General features: G+C 35.5%; 1 protein-coding gene and 1 non-coding gene across 2 annotated transcripts; one reads left to right on the top strand and one right to left on the bottom strand.

The window, feature by feature from the left end:
- Positions 1-11,431: 11,431 nt before the first annotated feature.
- Positions 11,432-11,538, bottom strand: LOC124890523. The gene has a single exon (XR_007049204.1). It is a non-coding gene; the product is annotated as a small nucleolar RNA R71 (small nucleolar RNA).
- Positions 11,539-21,654: 10,116 nt separating this feature from the next.
- LOC124890517 lies at positions 21,655-22,206 on the top strand. Its single transcript, XM_047402343.1, has 2 exons — positions 21,655-21,960; positions 22,060-22,206. The coding sequence occupies exons 1-2, from the start codon at positions 21,655-21,657 to the stop codon at positions 22,204-22,206; spliced, it is 453 nt and encodes a 150-aa protein (XP_047258299.1).
- The last annotated feature ends 785 nt before the right edge of the window (positions 22,207-22,991 follow it).

Here is a 22,991-nt window from a genome sequence, read left to right as displayed (position 1 = left end):
TCCCAATAATAACAATATCGTTTTTCCTTATTTACGTCAACTTCCAATTATAAATATGATGTAAATTTATGGCATACTAGTCTTGTCCATATTGGTCAACAAAGAATAAATCACTTAGCTAAAGAAGGACTGCTTGGAACAATAGACAAAGTAGAATTGTCTACTTGTGAATTGAGCCTAGTCAGAAAAACTGCAAGAAAACTATTTGGGGAAGGCACAAGTGCTGATACTCCATTACAATTAATTCATTCTGACATTTGTGGTCCAATGAATGTAAGGGAAAGACATGGTTCTATTTACTTCATCACTTTCATTGATGATTTTACTGGATTTGATTATGTATATTTGATTTCTCACAAATCTGAAGCTTTGAGTTGCTTTGTTGAGTTTATGAACTTAGTTGAGAATCAATTGAATAGAAAAATTAAAGCTCTAATAACCGATCGAGGTAGAGAGTATTTGTCTGATGAATTCAAACAATTGTGTGAAGAAAAGGGAATTCAAAGACAATTAACTACTCCTTACACTCCACCACAAAATGGTGTTGCGGAATGATGAAATAGAACCATGTTAGAAACGGTTAGGTCAATGATGGCACAAGCAAAATTGCCTATCACCTATTGGAGTGATGCATTGCTCACTGTAGCATTTGTACTTAATCATGCCACTTCAAAATTAGTTACAACTACGCCATATAAGTTATGGACTAAATGAAAACTTGATTTGAGCATTTTAAATCCTTGTGGTAGTGTTGTTTTTATTCATAACCCTTTTTCTCAATATGAAAAATTATGTCCATGGGGAAAGAAGTATATCTTTATAAGATATTCTGAACAATCTAAGGGTTATGTATTCATAGGCAAACAAAATAGTGGAACATAACTGAAATTGAGTCACGTTATGTTACATTCATAGAGAATGATTTTCCTAAGCAGGGCGAGATAGGTCAACACTTATCTTTTATGAAATTATGGACCAGACCACTTTCATTATTTATATTTCAATGAACTTGTGTGGGAGTCATGTTGATGATAATGGATCAATTCCTATTTCCACAAGTCCTAGTGATATTGCTGGTCTGAGTGGGAGCAACTTATCAATTGATCAATCTTAACCTCGACAATAAAATCGTCCACAAATTCTACATCGTCGATTTGAGATTAAAGGGGAAGAATTTATTCTTACTCCAAATGATGAAGAGCCAAGAAATATAAATGAGGCTCTTTTATGTCCCGCTAAAGAAAAATAGTTAAAAGCAATGGAGGAGGAGATGGAGTTAATGAAATCTAACAAAGTATGGGAATTGGTTGATCTATTTGTTGGCCGAAAAGCTTTTGCAAATAAGTGGATTTTTAAAATAAAGCATAAGGCAGATGTTAGTATCAAAAGATTTAAAGCTCGTGTAGTAGCTAAGGGGTACACTTAACAAGAAGGAATTGATTAAGAAGAAACTTTTTCACCTATTGTATGCTTTACTTCAATAGGATTAATTTTATCTATAGTGGCTATGTTGGATCTTGAATTACATCAAACAGATGTAAAAACCACATTTCTAAATGTAGAACTAGAAGAAGAAATCTATATGTAACAACCTGTAGGTTTTGTGAAAAAAGGCAAAGAAAGTAAAGTATGTCGACTTCGAAGGTCGATTTATGGCCTTAAACAATCTTCTAGGCGATGGTACTTACTGGTTTCGTTATAATTCATGAGGATCATTGTGTATACATCAAAAAATTGAAAGATATGTTTGTGATTTTATCGTTGTATGTAGACGACATACTTATAGCTGCAAGTGACATTGAATGTGTAAAAGAAATAAAAGACTGGTTGTCATCTACTTTTAAGATGAAAAATATGGGTGAAGCATCATATATTCTTAAATTTAAGATATCAAGAGATCCTTTGAAGTAATTTTTGTCTCTTTCGTAAGAACCTTACATTAAGAAAGTTCTTGAACACTTTAACATGAAAAATTGCAAACCCATAAACACTCCGGTATCTAAAAGTGAAGCTTTACACCAAAGGATGTGACCTCAAACTCTACAAGAGAAGGAACAAATGAGAAAGGTTCCTTATGTCAACACTGTCGGAAGTTTAATATATGTTATGATGTGTACTCGACCTAATATCTATTATGTCATTGGGTTAGTTAGTAGATATAAATCTGACCCAGGACCAACATTGGAAAGTAGTTAAAAGAATATTGAGATATCTCAAAGGCACAGTCGACTATTCCTTATGTTATCAAGGAAATGATCTGCAACTCAAAAGCTACACTGATACTAATTAGGAAAGAGATTTAAATTAGAGAAATTCCACCTATAGATATGTATTCTTGATTAATAATGGAGCCATATCATGGAGTAGTAAGAAGCAGTCATGTATAGCTTTTCTATGATGGAAGCTGAATTTGTAGCGCTTCCATCTGCTGTGCAAGAAACTGTTTGGCTTAAACTTTTTTTATCCACTTGGGTGTGTATAATAACGTTGTTAAACCTGTCACAATCAATTCTGATAGTCAAGCTACAATAGCTTACACAAAGGAACCAAAATACCATGGAAATATGAAACATATTGACATAAAGTATAATTTTGTGAGAGACATGGTTGTACAAAAGAAAGTGAACATGAAATACATATCTACACATCAAATGGTAGAAGATCCCTTAACAAAACCCATGGCATGTGATGTTTATGAAAGACATGTAATGTCATTGGGTTTACGTAGATGTTGGTGTACTTATTTTTATTTTTTCAATCATGTTCATGTAAATTCAGATTATTAAGGTTAATGTTGATTAATGTTTGATTTTCCATCTTGTTAGTTCATATACATATACATATACATATACATATACATATACATATACATATATACATATATATTATTTTATGTAGTGTACATAAATTATTTTTGAGGATAAAAAGTATGTCAAACAGATAAAAGATTGGCCTATTCATACAGGCAATTGCCTCTATTGTCTAACTGACAAGTAGTAGAGATAAGACAGTTATAAACTTATTATTGTCAGACCTGATGATAAAAGAGAGCCAAAAGTTTATAATTTAAATGTCATTTGTTAGATTGTGTTTAATTATATGTGATTAAAATGAGTTAGTCTGTTTCTAATGCCAGATGTGAGTTCTGAAAAATAAAATAATTGAGTAGATTTCTAAACTCAAAGTTGGACATAATGTTTGAACTATGATCTACTCAGTATTTACTTTATAAAAGGCATACACTCTATTTAAAAGGAGTCAATATTGTGATACATGTTTCATACCATGTATGTGTAAAATGACCCATAAGGGAGGTACAAGTTTAGTCTCTACTTGCTATTGTGTGAAGCCTTGAAAATTCTAAGTAATCTTCCACATTATACCCTCATGACTTTGATCAGTTTCTTGAGGTTCAATTTGGTGGTTGCTATGTTAGTATGTTGCCAAAAGATCATGTTTGATTTGGTTGGGTGGGATATTTCTAGAAAAGCATACCACATTGAGATTAAAAGATTCGTGAGATGAGGACAATCATTGGATATTATCATATTAGTTGTGTTCATTGAAATCCTTTATATTTGTCTGTGAGATAAGTACATAATTATGAACTCAAAATTAATAAAAAAAGATGATAAGAAATATTGGTGTGATATATGATCTAGGGTACTGCATACATAATCTATTCTAAGTTTTATTGATCGAGATGTTTTATATTCCTAACAGATGTATGGCAACAAAGCTCTCGAAGTATGCACTGGTCACATGGTCTAGTCGTCAAATATGAATGTTACAGAATAGGAATGAGAGTTGACCTACTATGTGTGAGTGGGAGATGAAGGAAATCGGATCGGGTCACTATGTGGGTCAACCCGAATCCATAATAAGAGATAAATGAAATATTATGATTTATCTATATTAATAAATAATAGAAAGAAAATACATGTCTATTGGAATTTTCACACCCCTTTTAACCAAAAAGATATTTCATTTTTAAGTTTGAAAGGGTTTTTATTATTAAGTTACAAAAAGAAAATAAGTTGTTTCAAAAAGGATTTTTAACAATCAAAACTCAGAGTCTCCACTTGGCATAAATCTGCTGTGTCAAGTCACCTTTGTAAATCCCTTTCGAAAATAGTATTTGACTATTGTAAACTGATCCACGAACAGATATTCCAGTTAAGGAATTTTGTTGACCGAGGGGAAGGTGTTAGGCACCCCTCGACCCCGTGGTTTGACCACGGTCGCTTTATGGAGTATATCGGCTAGTAGATACTGTGGAATGTATAAACCAACAAGACACATAAAATAAGCAAAACAAATAAACAAATCATAAAAAATTCAAAAAATAGTGTCAAGTCTAATTATTACAGTTCGAAATAAAAGTTACTGAAATAAACCTATACCAATGCTTTATCTGATACCTCGATCCTTGATCACGAACCTTCTTTGCATACATGATACTTCAGAGCATTCCCTAGTGAATAAATACAAATGACCATAGGGTATTCTCCGACTAAATGAATACATTTTCCAGACAAGAGAAAAACAAAATCATTCAACAAACATTCCAAACATTAAGCAATCTACAATCCCCAAGTTTTGACTACCCGATTCTACCGTTTGTCTACCCGGCTCAACCTACCATAATACTATTGGGTTTAACAACATGAATATTTATTCCAAATAACCCAAACATCGATGAATCAAAATAATCAATATTCACATTATCAATTTTTCAATTCTCATCCCACTTATTCTCAATTGAGATATCATTTCACCACAATCTATAATCAAGTAAATCAACGTTGCATCAACACAAGAAATTAATCCTCGACAACAGGGATTAACTAACCAACAAATGATATTCAATCCAATGCACCAAATATCACCAACAATGAAATAAAAGATGAAAGGAGTAGAATTGGAAGTCAATTTGACGCTTTCGAACTCAAATATTCTTTGAATGAAAAGATGAAATTTGGATCCAAAGTCCTTGAGTCAAACCTTAATAACGAACCTGCCAACTTTGATATACTCCCTTTGTTCTGTTTTTTGCCAATTTAAACTAGAATCACAAAGTAACAGATGAACAGAACACCAAAAACCAAAACCAAAAGTTTTTGGGTGGGATTTAACTGAAAATAGAAAAAGAATAACTTATTGGCATGGTTTTAGCTCAGAATAAAACTGGCGATACTATTTTTCTATGGATTTCACCAGAACCATAACCAAAGAGTGAGTGTCGGAGTTTCTAGTGACTATTCCATCGGGTTTTTGATGAGAATATCTCTCTCTCTCTAAATTAATTCTTTTTCAATTCTCCTATCTCACAAATGGTATGTATCATTATTATATGTGTTATGTGAATTATCGATGGAAAAGTGTAACTATGCGTGTGATCTATCTATTCCATGGAAAAAGAATGTGTGTAATGTATGGAGTATATGTGAGATTGGATTGATGGAGGAGTATGTGAGTATTTCTGTGTTTAGTGTATATGTGTGTGAATTGATTGGAAAAATAGAGTGTTCCTGGTCCCCGATGGGTGTTGTTGTGTATGCCTTATTTCATGATTATTTGTGATGTCGTATGTATGCTGTAAAATGGAAAAAAGGTGAGTGTATATGTATTGTCGTACACATATACTCCCCTTATGTATGTGAGTATCTATTTTTTATATTGCAAAAAAGGGGAAAAATAATGTAACAAGGGGGTAGGGCTAGGAGTTACGTGGGATGGGTAGGGGTATGTGGGGTAGGTGTTGGGGTGGTTAGGATGAGGTAAAATTTTTTAGGGTGAGGTGTCAAGAGTGGGGTAATTTTTTTAGGTTAGTTATTTTTGTCTTTTTATGGAGAAATTATTAAATGGGTGAAGGTGTATGATAAGCTGAGACAAAAAAATAGATAAAATGGGTTTTTGAGAAGGAAAAATTAGGTGTCTACATCATGCCCCTGTTTGGGTGTAAATACAAAGTGTTTTCATACAAAGAAGTAGACAACGAGATAGAATTTTGTTTGAACCATTATACAAAGAATGAAACAAAAGGCAAGAGGAAAATCGCGTCCTGATTTAGGATATCCAACCTACCCAAGTAATGAGGTAATCAAGTCACAGGTATCTCAAAGGGTTGGAAAGAAAAGGACTATATTGAGTTGGAAAGTCGAGTGAGGTCCTGTCGAAGTTTCGGTTCGAGGCTCTGTCATGATATCAAAAATGGAAATTAAAAGTTGAAAAAATAAATAAAATTACAAGTCTTATCTATGCATCTTTCCTTGGCTCTGGACTCGCTATTTCATCATCCTATTCTCCAGGCGGGCTCCTGACTTTCAATTTTATCACCCTGTTCTTCAGAAGGTCTCCTAACATTGTTTTTCATCACCTTGTTGCTTAGCTTTCAATCTCATCACCCTGTTCTCCAGGTGGGCTCTTGACTTGCTATTTCTTTAATCTGTTGACTTTCAATTTCTTCACATTATTGCTTGACTTTCAACTTTTTTACCTTGTTGCTCGACTTTCCATTTATTCGCCCTGTTCTTCAGGCGGGCTCCTATAATCACATCAAAACTAGAAAGAAAATTATTCCAAACAAAAGTTATTATAAAGCGAGATTTCATTTGCTAGAAAAGTAAAGTTTCAAATAATAGGAATTAAATTTTTTACCCGAGTTTATCATCAGAGGACTTTTGTGAAAGTCATATCATAACTACTTGAAAAAACAAAACAAGGAAATGCATCTTCTATGGGTTAATTGGAATGATTCGACTAGAATATGCGTTATTTATGAGTCTAAAGGAATGACTCGACTAAAAAGTACATCTTCTAGGAATCAAGGGAATGACTCAACTAGAACGCATATATTCTAGGATTCGAGGGGATGAATTGACTAGAAGGTAGATCTTCTAGTAGTCGAGGGGAATGAATCGACTAGAAGGTACATCTTTTAGGAGTCAAGGATAATGACTTGACTAGAAGGTACATCTTCTAGGAGCCAATAGAATAAATCAACTAGAAGGTACATCTTCTAGGAGTCAAGGGGAATGACTCAACCAGAAGGTACATCTTCTAGGAGTCAAGAGGAATGACTCGACCAGAATGTACATCTTCTAGAAGTAAAAGGGAATGACTCGATAAGAAATTACATCTTCTAGGAATCAAGGAGAATGACTAGACTAGAAAGTACATCTTATAGGAGTCAAGGGGAATAACTTGACCAGAAGGTACATCTTCTAGTAGTCAAGGGGAATAACTCGACCAGAAGGTACATCTTCTAGGAGTCAAGGGGAATGACTCTACCAGAAGGTACATCTTCTAGGAGACAAGGGAAATGACTCGGCCAGAAGGTACATCTTCTAGGAGTCAAGGGGGAATGACTCGATCAAAAGGTACATCTTCTAGGAGTCAGGGGAAATGACTCAAATTGAAGGTACATCTTCTAGGAGTCAAAGGGAATGACTCAACTAGAACGTACATATTCTAGAAGTCAAGGGGAATAACTCAACTAGAAAGTGTCTTCTAGGAGTGAAGGTTTAATTTAAAAAGTGTATCACCTAGCAATTAAAAACTGTAATACCTGAATAAGAAAGTGTGTCTCTGAGGGATATAAGATTATGAATTTTTTCCATGATCTAATTATCAAACCTGTGTAGAAAAATTGCTTCATCCATTTGTAGAGGTGACGCATTGCAGCCCTTGATATTTATGCTTTGAATTCATTGATTTGAAGGTAACAGGTTTCCTGTTTCATCAAAGAAAACTTGTGAGTTTAAAACATAGTTCCTGGTGTATTGGTTTGGCTTTTTAGGCAATTGCTCTTGCACTTGTCATATGCAATATTTCTTCCAACAATGTCATTGTCATTGACTTGCTTCAATATTGATCTAAACTCAGATCATTAAGAGTGACTATGAAACAAGAATAGTATCTCTTCTTTTCCATGTTTCTTAGATAAATCCTTTGAACCTTGGTATGTCCATGAGTTCATAGACTTGTCTGTTGACAAAACTTTCTACATGCCTTATTTTAGCTCACAATCATGTCTCTTTTATGTATTGGTTTTTTGTCTTGCTCTGCGTAATTGAAGAAGCTGGTATCCGGATTTGAAATCTTTTCTCACTTGTTTTGACATGGACTTGACACAAAGACAAGAGAAAAATGACAATAATTTTTTATTTCGATAAATGACTCAAGAAAATAAAATAAAAATAAAGAGAAGAAATAAAAGACAATAAATGTCCCCATTTGAAACAAGAAAATGAAAAATTAATCTAAAAATGAAAGTCAACTTTAATGATTATGCTATGCATTTTGGATTAAACTGTCTGATCTTTCCATCCAAACTTTCTACCAATTGTTCTTGAGTTAATGGCCCTAAAACTGGGTTACTTTCTTGGGCTAATTGCATTCGGAGATCTCATTTGGCTAGTGGTGCCTAGAAGGATTTTTGCCAACAAGCAACTCACATTTTAAGCAAATAACTTAACATTAGACAAAAAAAAATACCAGATTTCAATGGAAGGAAAAATAAAAGGGTTTGAACAAAGACAATAAAGAAATAAAATAAGATAGATCCCGAACGACAACCCTTAAGTAATTTGAATAACAAAAAGGAAAATAAAACAAACTACCAAATATCCATCTTTGCAAGGAGAGGAGTGACTTCCCATTGCTGAACTTGACATATTAGCCACTGGTTTGCATATCAGCATGACTAGAGCTTTCCTCACTATCAATGCTCTACATTATAATTGATTTATCTTGAATCATCTTTTCAATTTCTCTTTTCAAATTCTGACAATCTTCAATACTATGACCCTAAACATCAGAATGATACGCACATCGTACATTAGGATCAAAATTTCTTGAACATGGATTAGGAGTGTGCCCAAGGAGAGGAATGATCATGCCACACTATACCAATCTCTAAAATAAACTATCATATGACTCTCCAATTAGTGTGAAGCTATCTCTTTACCTCTGACTTATTTCATTGTTTGGCTTGGATTGAAAATCAATCCTAGAAGGGATTTGGTATGTTTGTGGAGTTAGAGGAAAACTTTGAAGAGTTAGTGTGTGCCATTATGGGTATGATAGGGGTTAAACATGTGGTTGTGCATTATATACCGGATGTGGAGGTAGGGAAACAGAGTATAATGGAATTTGGGAGTGATTATGTGGAGCCTGGGCATGAACTTGGGCTTGATCCCGAGGGAAACGATGATATGGTCTTCTTGACTATGCCCACTGATCTTGGGCTTATTTATATGCTCAAATAACCAATATGCACCAAGATTTAGACTTAGTTTAAGAACTTTTGTATGAATTCTTAAGTATAATTTAGCTTTTATTCCATTTCGTGCCTAATGGATATGATTAGAACTTTAAGGCTAAAAATCATGAAGAATTGTGCGCATTTGGATACAACGATGATATGGAAGGATTGAAGGAATGAAAGGGAGTGAAATAAAGCTAAAATACGGAAGCTGGAAAGTAGAAATTCTCATTTGAAGACACTCTACGTCGTTCTGACCAACAAAATAGCAATGGTCAAATTCCAGTGAAGGTCCACAAAACCACCACATCGCGAAGCAGTTTCACTTATCAAATTTTGCAACCTAAAAGTTTAGCGCATCGCGGCAGATTAATATTTCATAATTGTCCCAATCCAGTGGCTCACCGCGATAGTGGCGCATTGCTGTGAGGGTACATTTTACAATTGTTAAGGAATACTTGAGCTCCACGATTGCCTAGATTTTAATGAAAAATAGCAATTGAAGGCATGGCACGACGCGCCGGGCGGAAGAATCGGGAATATTTTAAGTATTTTGTCCTAGCTATAAAAGGAAAAATCGAATATAATTTTGGGGGACTTTTGGTGAAGCATTGGAGCGGCGGAAAAGCAGAAACTTATCTCTTTTAGGGTTCTTAAACATTATTTGAAATTTCTTTACTAGAAGACTTGTTAGGAGTATGATTTATTAGTTATTTTGGATGATGAATTCAAACATGAGTAGCTAATCATCCTATTTCTGGGGTTGAGGTTAAGAACATGATTACTCTTTAATATTCTTATTCATAGTTTCTTTTTGGATTATCATCTAGGTTTTTCTTAATTTCTTGAACTTACTATTTTAATAATTGGCCATCATTAGAATAAATTTATATTTCTATGTGCATCTGAAAGGAGAATCATAGGATAGAACGAAGAAATTAGGGATAAAGGTTCTTATCCTTTTATGAAATAAGGGATTAGAATTAGCATCTAGGATAGGGATATACCTAGAAGCCTTGCTTGGTTCACTTGCAAGAAGACAACTTCATGAATCTAGAAGAATTGTTGAATCTCTGCGGGGGTTGTAGCTACAACATTCAATAGATAAAAGATTTGAGGTCGGGAGACCAAGATCATTGCATAAACCTTGCGAATTATCAACCTGATAACCAATTAGAATGCGGTGAGAATAGAGAATTGTATGATTGTTCAAAATACCTCAACCCTGGAGTCATCTTCATTATTGATTATAACTGTTGCTTGCTTTGCTCTAGTCGTTACTAATTATTTCTTGTTTAGTAATTTACATTTTATTTATAGAATTAAAACCATCTTGATACCCTTAAGCACTTAAAACCCAATTATCTTAAACTAAAAATTAAATAAATTTATAGTTTATTATTCCTCGTGGAAATGATATCTGACTGTCTAAGTCATTATATTACTTGCACGATCGCGTACACTTGTGTGTGCATAGAGATGCAACAAGTTTTTGGTGTCGTTGACGGGGATCAAATAGAATTAGTAAATTGTTTAATTTTTTTATTTTTTCTTTTGATAATAAGTTTAAGTGTTAACAACTTGATCTTAGTGGCTGAATTTTTGCAGGTTTAGCTGAACATTGGACTGGTTAGAGAGAAAGAATTAGTAGAACCCTTTGCAGAACCAGAAGTAATTTTTCATCAGAGGCAAAGAGCTCAATACTACATTCAACAGGGACAGATGGCTGAAATACGAGATCCTATTGTTGAAAATGTTCTAACTCCTGTTATTCCAGTTGTTCCTGTTCAACCAGTCGCAAGACCTATTCCTGAGGTGGAAATCCCACTTACGAATCTCATGAATAATAGTATTCGGAATCCTGAATAAGGAGGTCAGTGGGAATTGAAACAAAATATGGTGTAGTTGTTGAAATCGGTGGGGGAATTTCACGGACTTTCACACAAGGATCCGCAATAGCACTTACAGACCTTCTTGGAAATAAGCGATACATATATTCTTGAAGATGTGAATGTTGATTATGTCAGATTGACACTCTTTCCCTTTTCTCTCATGGGGGAAGCAAAGAGATGGTTACATGTTGAACCACATCAATCCATCACTTCATGGGAAGATTATGCTCAGAGGTTCCTAATTTAGTTTTTTCCATCGCAGAAGACTGCACGATTGAGGAGTGAGATATTGAGTTTCAAACAAAAAAATGTAGAAAATTTTTACCAAGCTTGGGAGAGATTCAAGGGCATTCTTAGAAATTGTCCTCATCACCATCAATCGAATGATGTTTTGGTGCACACATTTATAAAAGACCTTGAGTCTAATACGAAGATCCTCTTGGATTTAGCAACAGGGGGCCAAGCTTTAAAGAAAATATATGAAGAACTGTATACCTTGCTGAATCAGTTCTCCCAAGAAGGTTGTAGGGGTTTTGGAGGTTGATCAGTTCACTACATTACAAGCACAGATTGCGGCAATGTAGAATAATATGACTACTCAGCTCAACAACTTGAAGTTAGGTGCAACACAACTAGCAGCCACAGTAAATGCAGTTCAACAGGTATATTCGTGGTGTGAAGTTTATGAAAGTGGTGAGCATAAAGACAATGCATGTTATATTAATCCAAATTTAGTCAACTATTTAGAGAATGAAAACCACCATGGTCAACAGAATTTTTGTAGTAAGTATAATCCAAATTGAAGAAACCACCCTAATTTCTCATAGGGTGGAAATCAGGCATAGAATACACATTAGTATAAGGGACCAGTGCAACCAAATCCATAGCTGGTTCAGCATAATCAGGCGACTTCTCCAAAAAGTAATATGGAGGAGTTGATTAAGTTGTTTATGGCTCAACAAGCATAGTTTGTGGTAGACATAAAGGCTTAACCGGTATAGTTTGCAGCTGAGTTGAAGAGTCAATAATTTCTCACAAGAAATCTGGAGTTGCAGTTGGGTCAAATTGCAGGATCACAGAATACAAGGCCACAAGGAGCAATGCCTATCGATACTGAGGCTAATCGTAAACAGGTGAATGCAGTTACAACAAAGAGTGGGTTGCAAACTAAGGAGAAAATTTAGGAGCAGGATAATCCCGCAATCATTGTTGGCAGTTCACAAGAGAATACAGAAGTGAAAGTCAAGAAAAAGAGGTAGGTGAAGAGATTCTGTAGAGAAGAAGACTATCCCCTTACCCTTTCCTCAAAGGGCAAGGAAGCATCAAGAGGAAGCTAGTTTCAAGAAGTTTCTAGATCTTCTAAAACAAGTTCAAGTAAACCTTTCTCTTGTTGGCATTATGTAGAGTATGCCAAAATATGCTAAGTACATGAAGGATATTGTTACAAATAAGAACCGGTTGACTGAATATGCTACAGTTTCACTTACTCAAGAGTTCACATCTAAAATTCAAAATAAACTGCATATTAAGTTAAAGGATCTGGGTAGTTTCACCTTTTAGATTACCCTTGGTCAGACTATTTGTGCATGTGGATTGTGTGACTTAGGTGCTAGCATAAATTTCATGCCCACGTCATGGTACCGAAAGATGGGTCTTGGGAGTCCCAAACCCACGACTATTATGTTGCAGTTGGTAGATAGATCACTTGCTAGACCAGATGGTATTATTGAAGATGTGTTGGTGCAAGTGGGATCTTTAATCTTTTTGGTGGATTTTTTGATTCTTGACTTTGAGGCTGAACCAGTTGTTCCATTAATTTTGGGACAACCCTTCTTAGCAATAGGACAGTCACTTATTGATGTAGTAGCTGGAAAAATTATAATGCGAGCGCACGATAAAGTAGAAGTTTTGATGTGTACAGAGCATTGAAACCTCCAGCTATATATGAGGAGTTTTCTTCTATATCGGTTCTTGATCTTGCTCTGGATTGGCAATTGCTTTTTTTTATGATCCATTAGAGAGAGATTGATGGATTATGATCTATATGGAGACGTGGAAGCATTGAAATTGGTCCAAGTTATGAATTTGGCTGTAATCAAGACAAATAAAGTGTTGATTGAGCCTTTAAATAGACCAATTGGTCCACCACCCAGGCCTTCAGTCAAAGAAGCTCTTAACTTAGAGCTTAAGGCTATTCCTCCTCACTTACAATTTGTTTTCTTGGTGATCAAGATATCTTGCCTGTAGATGTACAGGTAAAGGAAGCTGTAGCACACTGTTAGATGAGGGTTGATGAGGTAGATAAGTACTATCATATGAGGGCCCCACCATAAACTAGGAACTTAAGTACCATTCAACATACAGGTAATACCATTCAAAATCTCAAAAGGAGAAAAAAGGTGATTGGCTGGCAAATGTCTGACATTTTTGAAATCAATCCAATATCTTGCATGCATAGTATTTACATGGAAGAGGGGTACAAACCTAGAGTGCAGCAACAATGAAGGTTGAATCCTGTGATGAAGGAAGTGGTCAGGAAAGAAGTTATCAAGTGGTTAGATAGTGGTATTTTTTACCTAATTTTCGATAGCAAATAGGTGAGTCCGATGCACTGTATACCCAATAAAAGAGGAATGACAGTAGTGACCAATGATGATAATTAGTTATTTCCCACACGTACAGTGACCGGTTGGAGAATATGTATAGATTATCGGATATTGAACGAAGCAACTCATAAAAATCACTTTCCAATTTCCTTCATTCGTCAAATGCTGGATAGATTGGCAGGGCAAGAGTATTATTTTTTTCTGGATGTGTACTCTGGCTACAATTAGATAAGCATAGCACCAAAAGACCAATAGAATACCACGTTCACTTGTCCATACAGTGCATATGTGTTCAGACGCATGCCCTTCGGCTTATACAATGCACCTTCTACATTTCAGAGGTATATGATGGCGATATTTTTAGACATAGTGGAAGAATTTATGGAGGTATTCATGGATGGTTTCTCTATGTATGGTAATTCATTTTAAAAGTGTTTGCGAAATCTCGACAAAGTTCTAGCTCGATGCGAAGAAACAAGCTTGGTGTTGAATTGGGAAAAATATCATTTTATGGTTAAGGAAGGAATTGTCTTAGGCCATAAAGTTTCATGCAAAGGGCTGGAAGTGGAAAAAGCAAAGGTGGAAGTAATTGAAAAGTTGCCTCATCCAGTCACAGTCAAGGGAGTGCAGAGTTTTTTAGGACATGCTGGGTTCTATAGACCATTCATTCAAGATTTCTCAAAGATTGCAAGTCCCATGTGCAAATTGTTCGAAAAAGAAGCCAAGTTTGAGTTCGGGTTTGATTACCAAGAAGCTTTTGAAAAGCTTAAGAAGAATTTGATGGAAGCATATATTTTGATAACACCAGATTGGGAGTTACCTTTTGAGTTAATATGTGATGCTAGTGACATTGCAGTGGGAGCAGTGTTGGGTGAGAGAAAATAAAAGGCATTTCAATCGATCTACTATGCTAGCAAGGTCTTGAATGATGCTTAAGTTAGCTACACAGTTACACAGAAAGAGATGTTGGTTGCGGTATATGCATTCAACAAGTTTCAATCTTACTTAGTTGGTACCAAGGTCATTGTTCATACAGACCATGCTGATGTGTGAGCTAATGGTAACATATTTGAGGCTTTTAAATAAGAATATTTTCAAAGTCTGAAGCAACTTTTGTCATTTTTGATTGTTTTATGTTTGATTTTACAGTAGAAACTAAGATGCTAGAGAACCAACAAAGATGGAAGCAAAAGAAATGAATCTGAAGTAATTAGAAGAGAAGTGTGGTTGAGGACATTTCTAATAAGTTGTCATCCCTGTTATAAGTTATCAGCTTCATCATCATCCTTGGATAGAGAATGGACCTGAGTTGAGAGCTATGACGACATTTTGTGATAAGCCATTGAGGAGCTGATAGGTCGTCAAAATTGCCATCAGCCTAAGGAAGAACATGAGAGATGAGGTAGATACATAACGACATTCATGATAATTCATCAAGGAGCTGATAGGACATCACAATTCATCGCTAGCCTAAGGTAGTGAATGTAAAAATTAAAGAGGAGCTGACGATAGTTGTAATAAGTCATCAGCCTCCTGATAAGGCATCACGAATGGCGTCACCTGTCCGAGAAATTGCTACACACTATGATTTTGTTTCCATAATTAGGGTGAACTATTTAAAGCATTGTTTAGGGTTTTCTACGGAGTTTCGAACATCTTTTGGTAGACATGTATTTTGTTAATTTTCTCTCTAGTTTCTTGGCTTGAACAAGCAATTAACTTTGAAGAGATTTCCATCAATACTTTGGGGATTCCTATTGTATCTAATCTGAGAATCACTAGTTATTATTCATCTTGTGGTAAGTTTATCTTTCAAATTATGAATTCATCTAGTTGTTCCGATCATTACATCATGAATGGCTAAACCCCTCAAACCTGAATTATGGGATCTATGGTTTAAGTTTTGGTAAGATGCTAAGTGTTTAAGATTCAAAAGGTAATAGGACTCTTTGATAATTCTAATATTTTAATCATTGTCTATTGGTTCCAAACAATAGATAGCACCTGCTTTGATTTGCTTGAGATGAGAAATCAAATATAGTAGGAAGTGAATTATTGATAGCGACTTGGAAGCACTAAAAACTTCCATTAAATAATTGATGTTGTAACAAGGTTGATTAACCTGAGGTGAAATCTGGTCATGAATATAAATTCCCTAAGTACAAGAGTCTTAGGTAATTAAATGCTTAAGTAGGTCGAGATACATTTAGGCATAACTTCGATAAGTATAACTTGTTGTCCTACTGTGACAATCTTGAACCACCATTAGCATTTGTCCAGTACCAATACCCCTGGTGAACATAATTATGGTTTTTTCTATAAACTCTTGATTACGAACACTGAAGCTAAAGTGTTCAATAATTACTTGCTAAACTAAAAACCCCCATTTTATCTTTTTGTATCATCTATTTCAATTCAACTTGTAGCTATAGTTTCAAATTAGTTTAATCGCCACTCACATTGTTCCCTGTAGATTTGACCCTAATTCCATAGTTGGGTAAATATATTGACGATGACCGCTTTGCACTAAAATGACATGTAAGTTGAGTGTTCTCAAAAATGGCACCATTGTCAAGGAAAAATTTGGCGTATTGAATTGGTTTTGAATTCTAGCCTACTTGCTTGAATTCAAACTTGTAAATATTTGTTTTTAGTTTACTTTTATTTCTTATGTTAGGTAGATTTTTATTTTAGCTTACTTACTACTATGGCATCATGGAATGAACATAATCTTGGTGGTTGGAAATCTTATCTTGATAATCTATGTCCATATTGTGATGGACCTTACTTTCGGCAAGACTGTAGATATGCTTCTTGGAGAGAGATATGTGCACCATCTCCATCCTATCAGGAGTATGATTGTTCTGTATGTGGTGGTCAAGATGGACATTGGAGTGATTGCCTAAAGGCCCCCTCCCCTCATTGTGCTAACCCAAATTCTAGTTCTTCTTATGATTTTGATAGGTCTTTTGGTCAAGAAAAGAAAGAATAAAGCACCGGAAAGAGTGGCATTGAAGCTATGCTTCAACTAATGTTGGATCGTGTGGACACAATGAATGATATCATATGTGATATATGTCAACAAATTAGGGTATTTAACAAGGAAATATAAAGGATAGGGGAGATGGATATCGAGGTCAATCATCCAAAGCACTCTTCTACATTATGTTTAGATGATATCTTGTCTGTGGAATCATTTAGACTAATCAAAGAGTGTGAATATGAGGAGAAAGAATCCTCTACTGATGATGAGCTTGACATTGATCAACCCTTGGAGATTTCCCAACCAACCGAACCAACCATGAGGGATGATGCCAAGATTGGGGAAATGGTGCTAGAGGCAAAAGAGGAAATCAAGAACAATCCTTGTGAAGACTCTAGTCCATTTCGGGGTAAAGATACTAATAGGGATGCTACTCTGGAAGTTAGAGTTAGTCCTCATTCGGATCACTTTTCAACATTATCCATGGTGGATGTGATGAAAGTCAAATCACCTAAGCAAATGACGAATTTTGAAAATGAGGAGGAAAATTCTTACATTTTGAAGTTTATCTTTCCAAAAGGGTATACCATAACCCCAATCGTAAAAGCCAAGAAGCCTAAATATCGATGTCCATTTAGTGGCTTTTTAAGATCCTCACTTCTTCCCAATGAGCCCACACAAAATTTTGATGCAAAATTGGGCAAGCGATTCAAGTCTTTGAAGTGGCATGATAGAATATTCCTTATCACGCCCTCAACTTTGGCCAACTGACCTAAAAGAAGTAAAGATCAAAAGATGGACCGAAAATTCAAATCATCTAAGTGGAGGGATAAAGGATGACTAAATAATGTCGTACCGCGACACTTAATTAGGTGCTGCTTGGGAGGAAACCCAAGGTATTTTGTTTTTTGTATTCGTATTATGTGATTGACATCAGATCTTCACACCCATGGTGCCGCAGGTATGTTTCTAACTCTCTTATTTTGGTTTGACGCATTAGGGACCTTGCATGATTTTTAGTTAAGGGTGGGGCTACTTATGGATGTTGATGTTCTCCTGGAGTTTTTGTTGTCGTGCCTCTTTCCCCGGAGTTTTGTTCCTAGTAGAGCCGGAATGTTTAGGCGTATTGTGATTTATTGTAAAATGTTGTAGTTGACTAGGAGAAATACAAGTACCTTAGGCAGTTAACATGTTTTTGTTGATTTTTGTACATCTCTCCAATGGTCTATTTTATGACTGTGTGATACGCATTTATGTATGACCACTGTGCATCTTGTTATGGCATTAGTACTAGTGACATAATAATCACTGCTAATAATTGCATGAACCGAATGGGTAGTAGCTTGTGATGTACCTTTGTGGCATGTGTGTGTGAGATACTACCTAGTTCCCGTTTGTGTTAAATCCAAAACTTGCTCGGTTGATCTTGCCTTGGTTGTAGGATAGCGGTTAGGAAAAAATCATAGGCCATTGTTGATATTAGTCCACTTTTAGCGTAATGACCTTCCGTGTGTGAATAATATCCCTTAATCCTAATTTTGAGCCTGAACGCCTATTCTTTTTACTATACCTATCACCTTCCCATTTGTATCACAATGAACTTATTTTGCCCCTGGTCCTCCTCGGACATTGTGCACTTTGACTTAGGCAGATAGCCTAAGTTGAGGGTGGCTATCATAGGGGTGCGTGATGTAAAGTAAGTACGAAGAAGGATAATAAATTGAAAAAAAAAGTATGCAAGGCTGGGTGTGGTAGAAAAATAATGAGAAAATAAAAATTGTGAAAAAAAATTAATGAATAAAAACTACACCCAGCTTGAATGTGATTTAATCAAGAAAGGGAGAAATAAGATAAAGGTTGATAAGCGAGACCCAAAAAATTATGCAGTGCCAAGGAGGATTAATTACTTTAAATATCCTTGTGTATCATACCAGCCCCTAGCCTACATTACAAGCCAAAGAGAAGACCTATAGTGATCCTAGTTGACATGTCTGAAGACCTTGGTAATGAAAATAAGGTCAAGCCTATGGTATTCGGCATACATTGATTGGAACTTCATTCTGAGAGTGAGTGTCTTGTGATTGTCCCCATGGTTATATATGTGATGTCTGATATGAGAAAAGGGGGATCTCTTTGTAGTGAGGGTACACTGGTTACATCGCTAGTTACTGACTTGTTTGGATAGTGTAAACTTGATGCATGCATGATTGTGTTGCTGATTTGGTGTCATATCTTGATTCCTGTGTGTTGCAATGTTGTCCTTCAATAATATACACAGCTGTTCTTGAATTGACTGACCTTGGAGATGGTGAAGATATTTGAGATGATATAGATAATTGACTGCCAAATGTATTTTGTATTCTCTTAGTTATGTTTGAGTTGCTTGAGGACAAGAAATTGTTTTAAGTTGAGGGTGTTGATGTGTGAGCTGATGCTAACATATTTGAGGCTTTGAACTAAGAATAATTGCATAGTCTTAAGAAACTTTTGTCATTTTTTAATATTTTATGTTTGATTTTGCAGTAGAAGATAAGATGATAGAGAACCAACAAGGTTGGAAGTAAAAGAAGTGAAATCTGAAGTAATTAGAATAGAAGTGTGGTCGAAGACATTACTAATAAGTCTTCAGCCCTGTGATAAGTTATCAGCTTCATCATCATCCTTCGACAGAGAATGGACCTGAGTTGAGAGTTGTGACGACATTTTGTGCTAAGCCATCAAGGAGCTGATAGGTCGTCAAAATTACTGTCGGCCTAAGGAATAACATGAGAGATGTGGTAGAGACTTGACGACATTCGTGATAAGTCATCAAGGAGTTGATAAGACATCATAGTTCATCATCATCCTAAGGCAGTAAATGTCAAAATCAAAGAGGAGATAATGACATTTGTGATAAGTCATAAGCCTCCTGATAAGGCGTCACGAATGGTGTCACCTATCCGAGGAATTTCTGCACTCTATGATTTTGTTTCCATAATTAGGGTAAACTATTTAAAGCATTGTTTAGGGTTTTCTAAGGAGTTCCGAATAGCTTTTAGGAGACATGTATTTTTTTACTTTTCTCTCTAGTTTCTTGGCTTGAACAAGCAATTAACTTTGAAGAGATTTCCATCAATACTTTGGGGATTCTAATTGTGATCTAATTTGAGAATCACTAGTTATTATTCATATTATGGTAAGTTTATATTTCAAATTATGAATTCATCTAGTTGTTCTGATCATTACATCATGAGCGGCTAAACCCCTCTAACCCAAATTATGGGATCTATGGGTTAAATTTTGGTAAGATGCTAAGTGTTTAAGATTGAAAAGGTAATAAGACTCCTTGATAATTCCAAGATTTTAATTATTGTCTATTGGTTGCAAACAATAGATAGCACCTGCTTTGATTTGCCCGAGATAAGAAATCAATACAGTAGGAAGTGAATTATTGACAGGGATTTGGAAGCACTAAAAACTTTCATTTAATAATTGACGGTGTAACAAGGTTGATTAACCTGAGGTAAAATCTAGTTATGAATATAAATTCCCTAAGTCCGAGAGCATTAGGTAATTAAATGCTTAAGTAGGTCGAGAGACATTTAGGCATAACTTCGAAAAATATAACTTTTTTTCCAACCTACTGTGAAAATATTGAACCACCATTAGCATCTGTTAAGTATCAAAACCCCTAGTGAACATAATTCTGGTTTTTTCCATAAACTTTTGATTACGAACACTGAAGCTAAAGTGATCAATAATTACTTGCTAAACTAAAAAAAACCCCATTTTATCTTTTCATATCATCTATTTGAATTCAACTTGTAGCTATAGTTTTAAATTAGTTTAATCGCCACTCACATTGTTCCCTGTGAATTCGACCCCGACTCCAAAGTTGGATAAATATATTGACAACGACCGTCTTGCACTAAATTGTCATGTGAGTTGAGTGTTATCATATGTTGTCATTAAGTATCTTGTGAACAAAAAGGATGTGAAGCCACGACTAATTAAGTGGATTCTTCTACTTCAGGAATTTGATCTTGTGGTGCGAGATAGAAAGAGAGCTGAAAATCAAGTTGTTGATCACTTGTCATGGCTGGAAAATTGAGACCATATTTTGGATGACTTTCTGAGTATTGAGGAAGAGTTTCCTAATGAGAAGTTAATGTCATTGGATGCAGTTGAGTTCCCATGGTATGTTGACATTGTGAACTTGATGGCTTGTGAGGTGTACCCTCCTGAAATTACCACACAACAAAGGAAGAAATTACTCCATGATTCTCATGCTTACATTTGGTAAGAACCATACCTTTTCAAGCAGGGACCAGATGGAGTGATTCGTAGGTGTATTTCAGAGGCTGAATTCTCAAAGGTGTTACAAGATTTCCACTCATTTCCATATGGTGGACATCATAGGGGTGAGAGGACTATGTGGAAAGTGTTGCAACCAGGTTTTTTTGGCCGACTCTGTTTAAAGAAACAGTGGCTTTTGTAAAGAATTGTGATCAATGTCAAAGGTTGGGTACTAAATCTAAGCATCATGAGATGCCCCTCAATAATACTTTAGAAGTGGAATTCTTTTATGTTTGGGGGATCGATTTCATGGGCCTATTCCCACCTTTGAAAGGTAATCTATACATTATTATAGTGGTGGACTATGTCTCTAAATGGGTGAAAGCTATGGCAAGTTTGACTAATGATGCAAGAGTGGTGCTAAAGTTTGTGAAGAAGAACATATTTTCTAGATTTGGTACGCCAAGAGCAATAATTAGTGATGGAGGTACGCACTTTATCAACACCTGGTTCAAAAATTTTTTTACTAAGTATGGTGTTAGGCACAAGGTTGCCACTGCGTACCATCCTCAAATGAGTGGACAAGTAGAGGTATCCAATCGGGAGATTAAGCAAATACTTTAGAAAATCATGAATGGGCAGAGAAAAGATTGGTCAAAGAAGCTAGATGATGTACTTTGGGCATATCAAACAACATACAAGACGTCTATTGGGACATCTCCATATCGCTTGGTGTATGGTAAGGCGTGTCATCTTCCTGTAGAGTTGGAACAACAAGCATATTGGGTGGTGAAGAAGCTGAACTTTGAGATGACTGTCGTGGGGGAAAGAAAGTTATTGCAACTAAATGAGCTTGATGAGTTTAGACTCCACGCCTATGAAAATTCCAAGATTTACAAGGAAAAGACCAATAGATGGCATGACAAGAAAATTCAAGTAAGGGAATTTGAACCCGGACAACTTGTGTCGTTGTTTAATTCACGGCTTAAGTTGTTTTTGAGAAAATTATGATCAAAATGGTTTGGACATTTTGAGGTGGGGCGTATGACACCTCATGGAGCTGTGGAGTTGTGGAATAAAGAGAAGAAAGAGAAGTTCCTTATTAATGGACAGAGTGTAAAGCATTATTGGGCGGATCATCCGGATAAGCACAAGGAATCTATCACTTTTGCTTATGAATGATGATGAGCTAAGTCGTTCCATGATGTAAAATAAGGTGCTATGTGGGAAACAACCCACATATGTATTGTAATAGGTAGTTTAATTTTTAGATTGTAAAATCAAAACGAAAAGATAAATACAAAAAGATGAGTCATGCCATGACCAAAACTAAGGTGCTGAGTGGGAGGCAACCCACTTTTACTTACAATTTTTGTTGTTTTTGTTTGAGATTGTGGGGAATTTCAAAGTGAAAATGAGGAGATTGCCACAATTGAGGAAAGCAATCTGATTTGCAAATTAATATGTGTAAGTGGGGATTTTCTCAGGTAAGAAAAAAGTGAAAATTACACAAGGAAATCTGATTTTGAAGAATGGTGCGACACGGAACTGGGTATTTTGACAATTGTCAAATTCCAGGAAGGATCTACGATTTCCATCGTGACACGGAGAAGGGTGATTTGACAATTATCAAATTCCAATAGCCTGTCATGATTTTCAGTGCGACACGTAACTTGGAAAATTGACAATTATCAATTCATAGTGTCTTAACGCAAAATTTAGCGCATCGCAGTGGGTAGTTAAATGGTAATTGGCATTTTCCAGTAGGTATATGTGATATTACCGCATCGTGGAGGGGGTTAAAATTGGGCAGAAATTTTGAATTTAAGCTAACCCGACCTACCCCTCTATATATATCCCCTCCAAAACCCTAAAGCCTCTTATTTCTACTCAAGAGCCGTATTCTCAAAATTTTCTCCTAAAACCTCCTAAAATTTTTCCAAATTTTCATCCCTCTTTCAACCTTT

Source organism: Capsicum annuum, unplaced genomic scaffold (assembly GCF_002878395.1).
Source record: "Capsicum annuum cultivar UCD-10X-F1 unplaced genomic scaffold, UCD10Xv1.1 ctg1935, whole genome shotgun sequence".
Taxonomy (NCBI): domain Eukaryota; kingdom Viridiplantae; phylum Streptophyta; class Magnoliopsida; order Solanales; family Solanaceae; genus Capsicum; species Capsicum annuum.
The sequence above is the reverse complement of the archived record's forward strand: the minus strand, read 5'-3'. Positions and strand labels throughout refer to the sequence as shown.